We start from the raw sequence: 16,037 nt of genomic DNA, 5'->3' as shown, positions 1-16,037 counted from the left end.
GCGCACGCAGTGTTGTCCTCGGGCAAGAACTGGGGCAGCACAGAAGGCGAAGCGCGGAGGTGAGAGCACACCCCTGGGTCACCCGCTCAGCTGGACCCCGCGTGTGAGACGCTCCTGTGGAGAATCAGCCTTAAATGCTACAGATCCCTTTGAGTCTTTTTATTCAGAAAACAGGAAAGCAACTCCAAAGTCCAGCTCATCTTTGGATTAACTGGATAGAAAGAAAGAGCAAACTGCAGCAAAAGCCGAGTCCCCAACAAAAGCCTCTCGCTCTAGACTAGGCTCCGAGAGCCGCGGGGAAGACCCAGAGCTCAGCGCGAGCATCCAGACAAGGGAACCCGGGGCGAGCGGCGCAGCTCCCTCCCACCAGGCGTGTCCTAGCCAGGGAGGGTGAGACATCGCAGGTCTGTTCAGAAGCCTCCTCCCTCCTGGTCTGCCAACTCTGCCATCAAAAGCCCGTGGCGTTCTCTAGCATTCTGGATACCCCCAATCTGGCTTTAGCCACCAAGCCCCTTACCCACCACCGTCTCCCCTTAAGAGCCCCAGCTGGATCTGCCTGTCCGCTTCTCTCCTCCACCTGAGTCCTCCATCAACATAAGACATCTCTCCAGGCCCAACAAACGCCAGACTCCAAGCAGCTTTTCTTTAGGGCACAAGCTAGACCTGAACTTCCCCTCTTTCTTTACTTTACCAGCTAAAATGGCCAATGAATACATGACGACCATTAGTCAAAGAAATGCAAAACACATCCACGCCGAGATACCATCTCCCGTCCAGCCGAGCAGCGCAAAGTCCGGCAGGACCAGGTGCCGGCAGGGATGCGGAGCAGCAGGTGCCCCCAGCGCCACCGGCAGCAGAACCGACAGCCGCCCTGGAGACGCAGCGCAGCTGCCTCGCAGAGGTGGACGCACACGTCCTGTTGCGCAGCCCGATGCCACTCATCTCTGAGACGCACGACTGACGGTGCGTCCCAAATTTTAAGGTGACTTTACCACAGGGTGGGGACTCATCACACTCACACAGCACGCTGGGGAGACAGGGGCCTGGCGCCCGGTTCCCACCGGCTGCCCTGAGGGCACGCCTGAGCTCCTCACGCGGGAAGTTTGCTCCTGAGAAGCCCCTCCCGTCTGCACCAGGAGAGGAGACGCCAACAAGAGAACTCAGAGCAGCGGGGCGGGCAAGACACGAGAAACCGCCCGAACGCCTACCGTGGAGTAGGCGACAAAGCAGACAAGTGAAGTCGCACGGCAGAGCTCCTCACAGCAGTGGGACCGGACAGCATCGACACAGGTAAGCCCTGAAAACACACCACGGAGCCGAAGAGGTTTACACACACTACCGTCCCAGCAATGCATACAGTCTGGCTCAATTCCTGTGAATGAAACTTCTTAATCTGTCCGTCCAGCCAGAGCGCCTGCCACACATGGTGAACAGAAGCTCCGCTTCATGCCTATGATTGTGACTCCAAGGAGAGACACTGTCCCTCAGCCAACGGTCACGGCCAGAGCGTGACTGCTTCACAACCTCGCGTTCAGAGTAACGGACCTGCCTTGCTTACCAGACAGCCACCCCGTCGGTTTCTCGTGGCTGAAACATGCATTTGAAGGGTTATACCAAACAATCCGTACAAATGAATGCCTCGTGTGAAGGAAACCGAAGTTACCCAGACCTGGAAACCTGCTGAAAAGTGAACAGGTGCCTCTCTGAGACGATGAACGTACCAGTGGTCCTCGGCAATCAGCACCCCCGCTAGCTGAATGTCATGGCTGGAGCTGGGTCTGCGCTTCCCGACCGTGGTCGTCCCTTCCTTGAGCATGTACAGCAGGATCTCCGACAGCTGAGGGTCTTCATTCAGGTTGACCAGGTTTGGCAGATGGTTGTCCATTTGAAACGTAATGCCTGCTTTCTAGAAGTAATCAGAAAAGCAGTTAACCTGAATTACAGGCACGGATTGTTAAATCCACCTGAAGTGAATGGTCCGCGCCAAATGCTAAAATCACCCGCCGTGTGGGCGACCACCACACTTCCTCAGGCTCCAGGGCTGTGCTGACCCTGGCCCCGCACAAACCGCCCGGCATCCCCGCAGTGTGCCTGTGCTGGGCGTTGCCGTCTCCACAGCGGAGGGGCTCCTCCGGCCATGTCACCTGGCTTCTCTCACCACTACACAGTGCACACCTCTCAGGAACCTGGCATCACTCCCACCTCTTCCATCTGTGTCTCCACATACACATCAAAAAACAAAACCTCTCGAGCCTGTCAGCTTCACCTCCTCTCTACCCTGGAGTCCAGCTCCTCCACAGGCCACTCTCATCTCTCCCCGTAACCACAGCCCCCCCAAGAGCGCAACGTTCCCAGCCAGAGTCTTTCCTCCCCTAATTCCACCTTTCACACCTTCTCCAGAGGAGTCCACTCAGACAAAGTCTCCTCCTGTCCCTCTCCTTCCACTGAAAACCCTTTGGTGGCCCCAATCCCCTAAATCCACACCCTCGCTTCGTCACAATCCAAATGTCACATCTCTGTCCAGTCTGATCTCTGTCGCCCGCACTCACTGAGCACTTCCCAATTCTCTGGACGTCAGGCAGTGTCGTGCCTTCGTGCTTTTAAACGTGGTATTTCCCTGCCTAGAAATGCCGGCTTTGGTAGCCTGGCAGGTCCCACACAGCGTACAAAACCCCGCTAGACCCTTCCCTCTGATGTCCTCCCAGGGACCACCCATCGAAAGGGGTCACTCCTCCCGCCTCTTGCTTCTCCACCCACTGCCCACGTCCCGCCGCGTTAGGCTGAACTGGGAGACGCCACCGGTGTGCACCCGCCGAGCGCCCAGCAGACGGCAGCGGCACAGGCTTCACCTAGCCAGTCCCGCAGGATCCGGGCACGTGCTCAGGTTTTGTAAGCCTGCCTCTGGACCTCAAGCTCTCTGAGGCCAAAACCGCACCGCTTTCGCCTTGGCCTCCCCCACACCTGGCGCAGCGAAAACGTTTAATATTTGTTGAACCAACATGAAGGGAGCGAGACAGTTCGTTTATATTTTAACTTTCCGACCAGCTTGCAGGCGCTAGGCTGCCACAGCCGTGGTCTCACAGCTCCTGCACACCAGCCTCTCCACGGCAGCGCTCTGGGCAGTCAGTGCGCAGCGAGTGCTGGAGAGACTCCATCAGCACGTTTACCGGCAGGTCTCTTCCAAATTTTCAGATCAGTTTAGGGAGTTGAAAGGATACCTGTAACTCCTTTGTTACTTGAAGTTTTCTTTTTTCAGCTTGCTCAAATTTTTCTTTCCACATTCTTTCCAAAGACAAACAAAATAGCAGAGTTAAAAACATCCAGACGTGTAAGACTGAGAATCAAGACACAGTCAGTAAAGATCAGGACACCACTTAGGAACATCTAAAATGTAAGCGTCCGGGGACGCGCTGTTCACACGAAGGCAGGGAGAAAGGCGGACACGCTCGCCTCCTCAGCCCACCCCCAGCCCGGCCGCGCCCCTGCCACCGGCCGCGCCGGCCAGAGCCCACCTCTGCATGTCCGCCATGTCTCTCTCCTGCTGGTGCAGCTTCATCCTTAAGGACGTTATCTCTTGCCGACAGAGCCGGTATCGCTCAGGGTCAATATTCTGACTGCTTCTTTGAGCCGCTTGCAGCTTTTCAATTTCTGCTTTCAGCTCTAAACATTTGTAAAAAGATGTATGATTAAATAACGTCTGATATACAGTAATTTCCACACTACACGTAATCCTCCAATCTTCTGTTTTATTTGAAGTTTTAAATATTAATAAAACAGAGTATTTACAGAAATTTTATTTTACTTACCTATGAATCTCTACCTAGCCTGAACCTGAAAAATTGCTCCTGTATTAATGAATTCTCCTCCTTCGTAAACAGGATGGCGGTGTAACAAACTGTCCAAAGTGGGACACTTCTGAGAAGGGAAGCGGGCAGTGCTGATTACACTGGCCTGACAGACGTGAACCAGAGCCTTTCCAGGCAAACCACACTCATAAGGACACGTTGCACAAAGATCAGAGATGTTTCAAGTGCGGTTCAGAATACTTATTTTTAATGAAAATGGTCCCATTTGTAAGAGAGAGGGGATTCAGAGGGAAAGATGGACCACGGTATGGGAAGCTCGCTTCTCTCTGGCCTGCACCCCTAAAGGACCGATTCACCTTCTGCTGCTAAAAAGGCCAGAGGACAGAGGGGTGTGGAAAATGCTCCCCATAAGCAGAGAAAGCGGACAAGCCGAGGCTCCTTGCGGGCGCTGAGTCCATCCTAAGCAGGCGGTGAGCAGAAGGGAGCACTGCGCATGAAGACGCAGGACTGCGCTGGAACCCGGGCTCAAACAGCCTTCAGACCAGTGAATGAAGACAAGCAGGCAAAGGAGAGGCCACAGAGGACAGGACACAACACCAGGGTCTCAGCGGCTGCGGTCCCCGTGCGGACGGCTCGGCCGGGACACAGCGCTCGGTGCTGGCGGTTCCCCTCCCATTTCTACACCCTTTCTGACTGTTCTCCCCTCACTGTTCACTCTCTGTCCCTCTGTCCCCACGTCTGTCTTCCTGAGTCAGGCAATGTGGCTGGAACCTACCATAAACAGGCAGGACAGAGGAGTCTTGAGCCTTCCTTAATGGCTTGTTTTCACGACTGAAATTAACCTCTGAGACGAAACCCCTGCAAAGTAAGTTCACGCCGCGGCAACTCTCACCTCTGATGAGCCTGGCGCTCACGTCCTCGTTGACTCGGGCCACATTGACTATGGCGCGGGCCTGGGTGGCGTACCTCAGCGCGCCCAGCGTCTCCTCCACGCTGCTGGCCGCCGGGCTCACGGTGGCCACCATGGCGGTTTTCGAGTTTCCACTCAGACTCTCTTTCAGCAGCCTTCAAGGAAGCAAAGCCATAGTCACACTCTGCTTCTCCAACAGCCTGGTAACAGTCATCATCTAGAAACACGCAGCAAGCTAACGGGACATGATACAGCAATGCGGTCTCCACTCCAGAACCAGTTAGAATTTTTTGGTATTTGCAGCTATTTTTAGATCTTGTGAGCACTTTATTTTCTCTCACACTTTTTATATTGTTTTGTGATTTTAAAATATGGTTAATTATCAAATATTTAGCAAAATTCCTCTCCCCATGCTAGACTGGGAGCTACTCTAGGAGAGGGACCGTGTCTGGTCACCCACATTTCCCGTGCTGCCACAACATTTAAGGCAGCTGCTCAGTAAGGGTTGGAAACAATGAATGAACGTATAAATACAAACTTTGTTTTCTATGATATTGCAAAAGCCTTATTTTAGAGGAAAAAAGAGTATGAGACTAAAAACCCTATCTTTATTAATGCAGAATGAATTATTCTTAACTTTCAAAAGGAATTAAAAAAATCAAGATTTTCCTCTTGTGGGCTTTGGGGTGGCGATTACAGCATCCTACGTCAGAGGTGAGGGTGCACCGCTGTCACGTTGGGATGCGGTCCTTGCCAGGAGAGCATACGAAATCTACACAGCGCAATCCGAATGTAGCGTGTCTGAGGCTAAACACGTATTCATTAATGAGACACTTTTTGGACACTTACCTGCCGGCCAGCGCGTGTTAAGCAGTGAGACCACCCGATTTCACTTTACACCCACAGCGACGTGCTTGGCGACACCAGAGGTGCGCAGGCACCAGCGACCGGGCACAGTAAGCATAACCATCACTGACACTCACACAGCACACACTGCGCATCACGTGACCCTCGCCTTCTCCAGGAGACACAGACACCGATCTTCCCCGTGTTACAGACGAGGAGGCAGGCGGGAGTGCCACCAGGTGATCTGCCCAAAGTCACACAGCCTGCAGGAAGCTCGGCTGACCAACCCCAGCAGCCTGGCTCTAGAACTCATGCGCTCGCCACTCCTCTCTGCCCAGAGTCACGGGAGGTCACCTATGCTCTTTCCCCACAGCGCTCACTGGATTCCATACAATCCTTCATGCTTCAAAGCTACTTGCCATGTAAGAACAGACTCGCGATAAGGAATGAAAACTCTCTTTCCATGGGCTCGCTCCGAGAGGGCAGATATGACCTTGCCCAGGGTCAGCAGGGACTTGTTAATACTCACGCCCTCCTGTGGGTGAGAGAAAACACTTTAAAGTAACTGCTCAGTAATAAACTTATTTCACAAATATACTTCTTCCCTCATACAATCACTGAGTGAATACTGTCCTCCATAAACTGCCAACTTGCTTAGGACTTAAAATCCACTAATTTTCTTCAAAAAGCAGTCATAGCCAAGAACCACAGATCGCTCTTTGACCCACAGCAACACAGTCACAAGGTGCAGGGGAAGGGAGACTCTTCTTCGGTTACAGATGCTCAGCTCGGCATCGCCTAAAATGCTGCCCCGGCAATGTGTCGCCAACGTGACCACAGCCCCCGACCTTCAGCCGCTCCCCGCTGGTCTGCGTCATGGGGCAGCGCTCGCTGCCCGCCAGGTCCACCAGGTTCACACGGCTCCGGACTCGGTGATCCAGCTCCTCCCCTTCCACAAATTCCGTCTGGAGCAGAAGATATTAAGTAAGACATCCTGAACTCTATTCTGACCTGCCATCATATCAGTCTGCAAAACAGCTACACAAGATTACAAAGCACTCATTTATTTTTGAAACTAATCCTTCTTAAATCTGATAATTTGTAAGGATATGTCGAGCAGGGCTTGGACTATGTCAAAATAAAAGAAATAACTTTATGGGCTAAAATTCACAACTACTCAATTATACTAAGGAAGCAGCTACAAACAGAGAAAAAGTTTAATGTACAAAGATGCTGTTTATCCCAAAAGTAAAACAGCAAAGTATTTAAAATCAACACTTATAAATGTCCAACAGCAGAGAAAAATCTGAGGAATTTTAATAGTCAGTGGAATGTTATGCAGCTATGAAAAATAATATTTTGCAAATAATTCTAATAACATAAAGTTGTTGCAGATTTTGTAAATTTGTTTAGGTGTGACTGTTAAACAACTGAAAGCCTATATACCAAAATGATTAGAGGGGCTTTGTTTGAGTAGTGGAACCTATGGCTCAATTATTTAAAATCTTTCTTTCTGACATGTTTTTTCAAATACTGTACAACTACCATGTCTTGTTGATACTGCATTATCATATACTGACATGACAGTAGCACCATCATAACAAGTTAATGATCCTACGCCACTGATTCCTAAGACGGTGAGAAAAATATACTGCCATAGATGCCAAAAGCTGTTCAGAGTTACTGTGTGTACTTCCTAGAATCCAGTCAGGTGATGGATTTATGCAGCTGTGCTTTTACTTTTGATTTAAAGAACTAATAAGGAAAACATGAAACTTGAATATATTTACTATCTCACCTAAGAAGCTGATCACGCAAAAACGCACCTTGGTCTGGGTCATCACCAGGGTGAGGACCGAGTGAGAGCGGGAGCTTTTGTCGTTCATCCCGGTGGCGGCAGTGGCCTTCTTCTTGTTCCCCAGCTCCAGCCAAACCTGGGAAGGAAGGGGAGGGAGGGTCAGGGCTGCAGACTGCAATTTACTGGAACAAATTAAAGAAAAACAAACATACACACATTTATAGCCAGTTTATAAAATAAAATTGCTAACAAATGTTTACTTAGTAATTTGTATTCCTTGGAGGGGTATAGACACCCCCCCCAAAAAATTGTTTTAATTGTATTCCCATTGTCTATTTTTACTTTTCTGTCACAGAAATTTGAATCACGAAATATTACCTTTAAAAGGCACTTTCCATAACTCTAAACTGACATCATGGTCAGTTTAAGTTTTTAGTTTAAAAGAGTAACTTTTGATTAAAGTGTACACAAACAAAATCAGCTCATTATAAATTAACAAAATTAACCTTTATTTATACAAACAGCAAGTAAGGAGAACTATTCTTATGAATATGTATAATTATGCTCTATCTACTGGAAAGAAGACAAAATACAATCAGCATTACCTGGACATCAGAGTAAGAACTGACAACATTCCTATTTTTAAAAAGTAAAAAGACAAAATCAGTTTTAATGATGATCACACTCTTGTTCTCATAAAATAACCACCACCTGTCAATTACATAATTACTCTCTGAAGACCACAAGGGAATAATTCATAGATACTATTATTCTGATTCTTACAGAATCTTTCATGGTCTCCATTCTAAATGGTAGGAAATAAAATAATGTTTCAATTTTACCAAATTAAAAGAAGTATGATTTTTCTTAATGTAATGAAGCACCTTAGCATGTTAACATTGTAAAAGATACACTTTAACCCCCATGCACAGGCACAGGTGCACAGGGGTGCGGGTCTGCTGGTGTGTACGGGTCTCAGCGCAAGCCCAGACTTGCTAAATGGAGCTGAATCCATAACTGGTGACTTTCCCTTTCCATTAAGAAAAGCACTTGGAGTGTTGAAAGGCAAATAAATGACTCTCAGCATATTTCTAACTCTCAACACTGAACTCATTTAGCACCCTCTCCCCTCTTCAGCTAAAAGTAATAGATAAAAAAGCAGCTGGAGAGGGAAGGCTTAACTTACTGGGTACGCAGTGGGAGGGAGAAAGGTCACTATTTCACACTCAGGGTAATTACTGCTCTATGAGAGGCACTTTACAGGTGCTGTGAGAGATATAAACAAATACACAGCAAGCAGCCAACACTCTATTTGAGAAGAGAAGGCTAATATTCGGGGTAGAAGACTCAGCGGGGGAGGCCACCAAGGACGGCGTGGTGCTGCTCCTGCCCCCTTACCCCGCACTGGGCCCCAGCACCCCCCCCCCGGCCCACTCACGTGCTCAGGCCCTCGACGTATGGCCCCGAGGTGGGGTGCTCCCGCACTCGCAGCTGTGGGGCAGACACGGCAGCAATGAGAGCAGGACAACGTCTTATAAAATGGGACTTCAGGTGGCCTTTCTCTCTGCATTTTGGGTCTAAGGTAAAGAGATCTGTCTCTACTTTGCCCAGAAGTAAATATAAAGGTTCTCAGGAGAACAGATCTGCAGGCACTAAGACGACACTGCACGCAGCGTCAGTCTCCCCAGCCCTCCCGCTGAAGCTGTCCTTTTATGCTTGTAACAGCTTTCCAAAGTATGTTCAGTTTCAGACAGTTAACATTTTTCTCAGGTTTGCACTGTACATTTTAAACTTTGTGACCAGAGATTTTAAAGCACACAGAAGTCACAGAAGGAAATGTCAGGCTTTGCTAAGCTTCTTGGTGCTGCCGGCAGCCGACTGCGTGACCTTGTCAGCTTCTCGCTCTCCACGGTCCTTTTCAAAATTAAAAATTTAAGTTCTAATAGCAGGATTTTTTTTTAAGCTTATGCATTTGTGAAGCTTTCCATTTCACAGAAAATATTATCTATAAGACATCAATTTGTAAAATATCCCAGTGAAATACATATTCTATAATACCAATACAGTCTTTTAAAACTTCACTGCCCTTTGGCTTTATAGACTTTTAGGAATTTGGTATTTGACATAAGTGATCCAACTAAATCTTGGAATGTTTTATCTTTAACTGTTACTTAATACTTGCTTCAGTATAATGAGGTTACATTTAATAACTAGCTTAATGTCCATTAACAATAATGTTCAGCTTATTTATAAAATAACATCGTTAGACTGTAGGTCACAAGCATTTGCATATAATAGCATTTTTGTAAAACTTTAAGCCATATATCATCTTGAGAATTAATATAATGATGTGCATCAATAAAAACAGAAATTAAAAACAAGTATCAATTTTTTAATCTTACTGTTTGCTTTCTCTGCCCATTTTCACAAATCAGAAGGTCATGAATTTTCTCATTATATACTTCAAAGAAGCTCATTTCAAGGTGATAGCTGACCTAGCAGGAACAGAAACAGAGCACACCATTTATTTTAAAAGTCTTTGCGTTTTTTACAAATCATATCTGATTAGGGTCTAGTATCTAGAATATATAAAGGATTCTTACAACTCAGCAGAAAGACAAACAACCAATTAAAAAATGGGCAAAGGACTGAACAGACACTTCAAGGAAGACACACAAATGGCCAACAAGCACATGGAAAGGTGCTCAGCACCACCAGGCATCAGGGAAGTGCATCAGAATCACAGTGAGAACCTCTTCTCACCCACTAGGACAGTCACAGTCACAGACGTGGGAAACGGCAAACGCTGAGGAGGACGTGGAGACATGGGACCCTCCAGCATTGCTGGTGGGAACGTCAAATGGTGCAACTGCTGCGGAGAACAGACGGCAGTTCCTCAAAAGGTTAAGCATAGAATTATCGAGTAACTTGGCAATTCCCTCCTGTCTACCAAAGGAATTACAAATAAATTCAAATAAAAATTATACTATTTGAAACAGCCAAAAAATGGAAACAGCCTAAGGCCCACCACCTGATGAACAGATAAACAAAACTGGCTATTACTCAGCCAGAAAAAGGAATGAAGGGTCTGTGCGCGCTACAACACTGAAGGACTTCGTGTTACATGATATTCCACTCAGGAACTGTCCAGAAGAGGTGACTCCAGAGAGACAGAAAGCGGGGCTCGAGTAGAGGGGCCTGGGTTGTAGCTACTTAATGGGTCTCCTTCGGGAGGGTGGTGACAATGTTTCGGACCCAGGTAGAGGTGGTGGTTGCACAAGATTATGGGTACACTAAACGCCACTGTGTTTTATATTTTTAAATGGTTAATTTTATGGTGTGTGAATTTTCTCTTAATAAAAGTTTAATTTCAACGACTGAAGTCCTTGAATTTCTTACTAACTTCTAGGTAAGATTTCATGCAGCCCTGTGGGAACCTGCCTCATTCGGGGCCTTGGGCTCCAAGGAGCAGGACACGAAGACGTGAGACAGGGCTCTTGCCCGTGCGTCTCCATCTCAGAGGATACGACACACCTTCTAACAGGTAAGACAGAGCAACCGAAAATCCAGAGCCAGGATGAGAGATCATGACCATTAACAAGACTAATCAGAAAGCGGAGACGCAGGGAGGAACAAAGGATGAGAGACGTGGGCTGGACCTGAGTGCGGACCCTCCATCTGCTAAGTTAGGGCCTTAAATCAGCACTTCTCTCCCTAAGTGGGGCAAAAAGCCATCATTAGACCATGCAGGGCTGAGCTTTTCCTCCTTTTGACTCTGAAAGACCAGGCAGAAAGGCCAAAAAGGGAAAATTTGCTTCCATGCAGCGTTGTGACAGTGAGAGCATGGCTTCTTGTTAGAGAAGTAAATTTCACCCACTGGCCAGCACTAACAGGACTAGAAGCTTCCGGTGAGCTTCAGGGAGACTGAGGTTCAAGGCACCAAGTATTTACTGGGCCCAATCGGTACACAGTGCTCTTCCAGGAGCTGGCGGAGAGTCTGAGGTAGCCTGGACCCTGTCTTTATCCTCGGGGCGCTACCCCTCTAACTGGAGGTGCATTGCATGTGTGCTGTGGAGAATGGTTAGTGTCCTGGGGGAGGAAGGAAGCCCTTCCAGGTAGAGACCAGGTACAGGGGACACCATGCAATTACAGGGTTTCTTACAAATGCTGGGGACACAGGTACTGGGGCTCAGAATCCAACAGACATGTATTAATGGCTTTTGCAATATAAGATGGTGTACTGCGTGATGGGCTCCGGGCCTGGGAGGTGGGCATGCAGGGGGAGGAGGTGGGAAAGGTGAGGAGGTTCACATTGTAGAGGACCGCACCTCGCCTCCTCCTTGGAGGCGCCTGCATCAGCTGGCCACACCACCTCCGTCCCACACCGTTCCCCTTTACCACCCTGAATAATCCCGAAGGTGACAAGCCACATCACTTAGCTGGGTCACCAGGTGCCAGGCACTGTTTGAAACCTGAACCCCTTTCGGCCTCGCAGCACACCTGTGAGAAAGGCACCACCACCAGCGCCCTGTTCTCTTGCTAAAGCACAGAGAAGCCCCGGGAACTGCTCGGGGCCGCACGTCAGCAAAGTGCTGGAACCTGGATTCAAACTCCACCTGTCTCCAAAGCCCAGGCCCCTAACCGTCACGCCCCACTCCTCCCGCGGGCAGTCGCTCCGCACAAACCCGGGCGCCCCGGCCCCGGGAAGCCACCAGGGGACCCTCCTCTCCCCAGGCTTCCTCCGCCTCCGGGCTGCTCTACACCCAGACTCTGCACCCAGAGGCGGCCGTTTCTGTCTGTCCCCCCTCTCCTCCGACCTTCCACCTCAGCACTTGAGGAGAGAGGCTGTCGAAAGAGAAGGCCAGAGTCAGACAGTGCGCCCGCGCCCGCCCGCCTGACAGATGGGGCTCAGCGCCCTCTCGGGGCCTCACCCACCGCCAGCGAGCCCTGAGCCCCTTCCCTCGGCCTCCACCTCCATCCCCTACGGACTAAGGCCCCTGATGTGTCAGCCCCCACCCGGCGCCCCCCGCCCCCCGCCCCCGCAGCTCACAGGCCCCCCCAGGCCAGTCTCTGACCCCGGCTCTCCCCGCAGCTGCTCCCCGCACAGCGGCCAGAGCACCTTCTTGTCAGAGAACAAACCTGGTCGTGCTCCTTCCCCACCCCGAGTCCCACACAGCCGTCCCCACCCCCAGCGCAGAGTCCTGCCTCTCCAGCTTCCCCCTCGTCACCCTCTGCTCTCCAATTCCAGGCTCAAAGCAAACAATTCACAGATCTCCCAGGGCTCCCCACTTTTCTGCTTTCAAATCTTGGCACATGCTGCTCCCTGCTTCACAAGCTAATAACTGTTACGTTCCTTCAAAACGAGCTCCGATGCTCCCTCCCTGAGGAACCCCACCTCCCCCCGCCCCCGCCCCGTTCTCCCAGCACACGGCTCCCATCCTAACGTAGTATTTACCAGACTTGATTTAGTGGCTCGTGATTGCACTTGGCTGTGTACTGGCAGTTTCTCCATTACTCTCTTAACTACAGGGTCTGGGCCTTCTAACTCCACCCTCCTGTATTTCCCCAATTTCTCTTATCATAAGAATTACCAGAGGAGAGGTATGGAATTTATAAATTCCCAGGCTATCCCCCAAACTGACTGAATCAGGATCTCCAGATTTTTAGCAAGTGTACATACACGCACACACCTGCCCCCATACATTCCTGGTGACTCTTAGGCTCCAGCAAACTGGGGAAGGCTGGTCCAACAGGCCGCCTGGCCCACAGCAGGCTCAGTAAACACCTGCTGAGTGCGTGAAGGACCAAGTGGGCTGCTCGGGACACAGACGCAGGGAAGCCTGCTCGCTCGGCGGGGACCCTGAGTCTGGGTTCAGGCCGCAGCTCCTCTCCCCGCCGCACCGCCATCCCACGCTGACCCTGCTGTCCTGAGGGGTCTGCACACCTGCCCGCCCATCTAAAGGCCTGGGCGCACTGTGAGCCCCGCACAACCACCAGGTAATAAAGCAGGTGGAGCTGGAGGAGCGGCAAAGACCACCTTCCATCTCTGCCACCGGGAGGACTGATTCTGAACTGGACCCCGTCTCCAGACCACTGTCCCACGGAGATGACCCAAAAGTCAGAGCACCTCCTGCTGAGTGTTTCCTTAGTGGCCATGACTCTGGTTCTAACTTGACTTTTCTATTCTGATAGGAAGGTCTGCAGATACGATGAGAACATACCTCTTGGGTTTGTTTTTTGGCCACTTGAGCAAAAAGGTCTTCACAAAATCTTGGAATGATTCCTGGTTCTTCACTAAACCCCATCATCCTGGAAAATACATTATGAATGGGGAGAAGTCAAACTAATTCAGTTTTCAAATTCTTTTTGGGGAATTGGGGTGGGGAGAGGGTGGAGGGCAAGCTGAAGAGAGCTCATGGGTAGAACCTGGGCTCTGGAGCCAAATCCGCCCGAGTTCAAATCTTGGCTTCACCCCTATGAGCTCTGTGACCTTGGACAAGATACTGGACCAATACTGGGAGCCTCAATCCCCTCTTCTGTGAAATGGGAATAAACAGAGCTATCTGATTCGGGGCGGGGGGGTCGCTGTGGAAAAGTAGAAACAGAGCCTTTAGGGCAGTGACTGGGGCAGAGTGAGAACTCGGTAAAGTCAGCTGCTATCAAATGAGACTGCTTCCTTCTAGGACAGGCACCACCACCAGACCACGACGGAGTGACTTACTTATAACTCGCACAACAATCCTTCCAAAATACCTTCTCTGGGCTTCGGTTTACATAAGAAATATAATTTACAGTAAAATGGGGCCAATGATGCTTACAAGATAAACAATTTCCGGCGCAAACAGAAGCCCAGAGATTAAGGAACTTGCCCGAGTTATCAGAACCTGCATGTAAAATGGTCGAGGTTTGAGCCCAGAGCTGCGCGGTTTCAAATCTACATTCTTTCTCTCAAACTGTGCTGCTTCTCACGAGAAGCTTTGAACATGTCTGGATGATCACGTTGACACTGAAACGCACGTGTACGACTTCCCGGAGCCGGTCTGCCCGTAGGCGAAGAGGCAGGTGTTGTAGCCCTGGAAGGCCTGCTGCAGGAGCGGGGCCGCCAGCGCCGCGTACACGGCCGTCTGGCTGGCGAAGCCGGGGTGACGCTTGTCAACAGACCAGAAGGCAAGGTCGTAAACGAAACTGTAGACCTGTCGCAGGCCCGGGTGCTCCACGGCGACTTCGTCCCCGTTCATGAAGACCACCTGGGGGGACCTTTCAGTCGTCTCTCTTCAAAAGCAGCACAGAGAAAAACACCAAATGGCTGTCATTACTTACAGAGTATTATCCCCACAGAACAGAAAAATGGCCTCAAACTGGCTCCCGTCTCATGCATAACAGTCCGCCCAGGCGGGACGACTCTCTCCTTTCGTGTGGAAAATGCAGACCAGCAAACAACCACAACAGGTTTCCAAAATACACCCCCTGTAGCTCCCGAGCCACCACTCCGGGGGAAACAGACTTCCCGAGTCCTTGTCCAGAAAATCCACCCAACTTTTAGAGGATCTTCCATTTTTCCCTTTTTCTCTTGACTCCCCGATCCCCATCCTGCCTACTGTAATCCACCCGTCTCTGCAGTTCAAACCCAGAAACTTATTTTAATATAAAGAAATTTTAGAGGTGCAAAACCACATAAAGCTGGCAAGAAACACAGAAGCAATTTCAACAAACTCGGTTAGTCACAAGTTTGAATCTAAGTGTCTTCTGGCCACTGGTTATATTTCTGCTCATCCGCAGCACCCCCCACCCCAGACCATCTCCCCTAAAACCGTGGGCCTTCACGTCCACCCTCCTCCCATCTCAGACTGAGGAGGAACTCTTCCACGTGCTCGAGATCTGCAGAAAAACACTGTCAGTCGTGTCTGGCCCCAGAGCCCTCTTTTTGCCCCCAACTCTGCGTTAGATCAAAATTTACCATGGAAACCACCTTCCTCATCTGTGTGACAAGTGCCCCTCCCCGGGAGTCTGGGATCAGCCCGTGGTCCTCCCGGGCAGTCAGGTCCTGGGCTCCGCTCTTCCCGCCGCAGCCTGGGGCTCTTCGGTTAGTTCCCCTGCTGAGGTCTCTCCCCTCATCACCAACCCCACATCCCACTAAAAGGCTTCCAGCACAGTGTGACTGCTGGCCCTTCAGATCAAACCGGAGGCCCCTCTGCACGGCAGTGGTCACCGTGCCCTCCTGCCACTCACTAAGTCACAACAGATTCAACGTACTGACTGTGACGTTTTCCAGTCATCTCTTAAATTATGTAAAGATGCCATATTCACAGCCTGCGTGCCCCTCTCTCTCAGCCCTCTACCCACAACCTGTGACGGTCTCACCCACAAGCACTATTGGAGACACTTTTCTGCCATAAAAATCTGACATTATAAATGAGTGCACTGATAACCACTGCGTATCAGGGACGATGAGGATGGCCACCACTCCAGACTGGGTTTTGGAAGGACATCTTGGGGAACGAGGGACCTGCTACGGCATTTTTAAGGGAAAGTTAGAAGATCTCGCTGTGCATTACAGATTTGAAAGCAGACTGCGTTAGGCACTTAACTCATTCAGACTTCTTAAAAGCAATATACCTAGAGAAATTTACATTTGCACAATGTGATGACTGTGATTTTTTTAAGTTTCCAGCCAGTC

At 49.9% G+C, this 16,037-nt stretch overlaps 1 protein-coding gene across 5 annotated transcripts in view; it reads right to left on the bottom strand.

The window, feature by feature from the left end:
- KIF14 (kinesin family member 14) overlaps positions 1 to 16,037 on the bottom strand; it is a 46,052-nt gene that overhangs the window by 25,493 nt on the left and 4,522 nt on the right. For all 5 annotated transcript variants that reach the window (XR_012501754.1, XM_074351561.1, XM_074351560.1 and 2 more), the window contains exons 3-14: positions 14,378 to 14,632; positions 13,582 to 13,669; positions 9,763 to 9,855; positions 8,799 to 8,851; positions 7,966 to 7,996; positions 7,389 to 7,496; positions 6,411 to 6,527; positions 5,982 to 6,097; positions 4,699 to 4,871; positions 3,513 to 3,660; positions 3,219 to 3,282; positions 1,722 to 1,906 (exon numbers count right to left, since the gene is read on the bottom strand). Coding sequence is in view for 4 of the 5 variants with exons in the window: in XM_074351561.1 (XP_074207662.1) it covers positions 1,722 to 1,906; positions 3,219 to 3,282; positions 3,513 to 3,660; positions 4,699 to 4,871; positions 5,982 to 6,097; positions 6,411 to 6,527; positions 7,389 to 7,496; positions 7,966 to 7,996; positions 8,799 to 8,851; positions 9,763 to 9,855; positions 13,582 to 13,669; positions 14,378 to 14,632 (1,431 nt within the window). In the remaining variant the exon portion in view is untranslated. The remainder of the gene's footprint in view (positions 1 to 1,721; positions 1,907 to 3,218; positions 3,283 to 3,512; positions 3,661 to 4,698; positions 4,872 to 5,981; positions 6,098 to 6,410; positions 6,528 to 7,388; positions 7,497 to 7,965; positions 7,997 to 8,798; positions 8,852 to 9,762; positions 9,856 to 13,581; positions 13,670 to 14,377; positions 14,633 to 16,037) is intronic.

Source organism: Camelus bactrianus, chromosome 23 (assembly GCF_048773025.1).
Source record: "Camelus bactrianus isolate YW-2024 breed Bactrian camel chromosome 23, ASM4877302v1, whole genome shotgun sequence".
NCBI classification, from domain to species: domain Eukaryota; kingdom Metazoa; phylum Chordata; class Mammalia; order Artiodactyla; family Camelidae; genus Camelus; species Camelus bactrianus.
The sequence above is the reverse complement of the archived record's forward strand: the minus strand, read 5'-3'. Positions and strand labels throughout refer to the sequence as shown.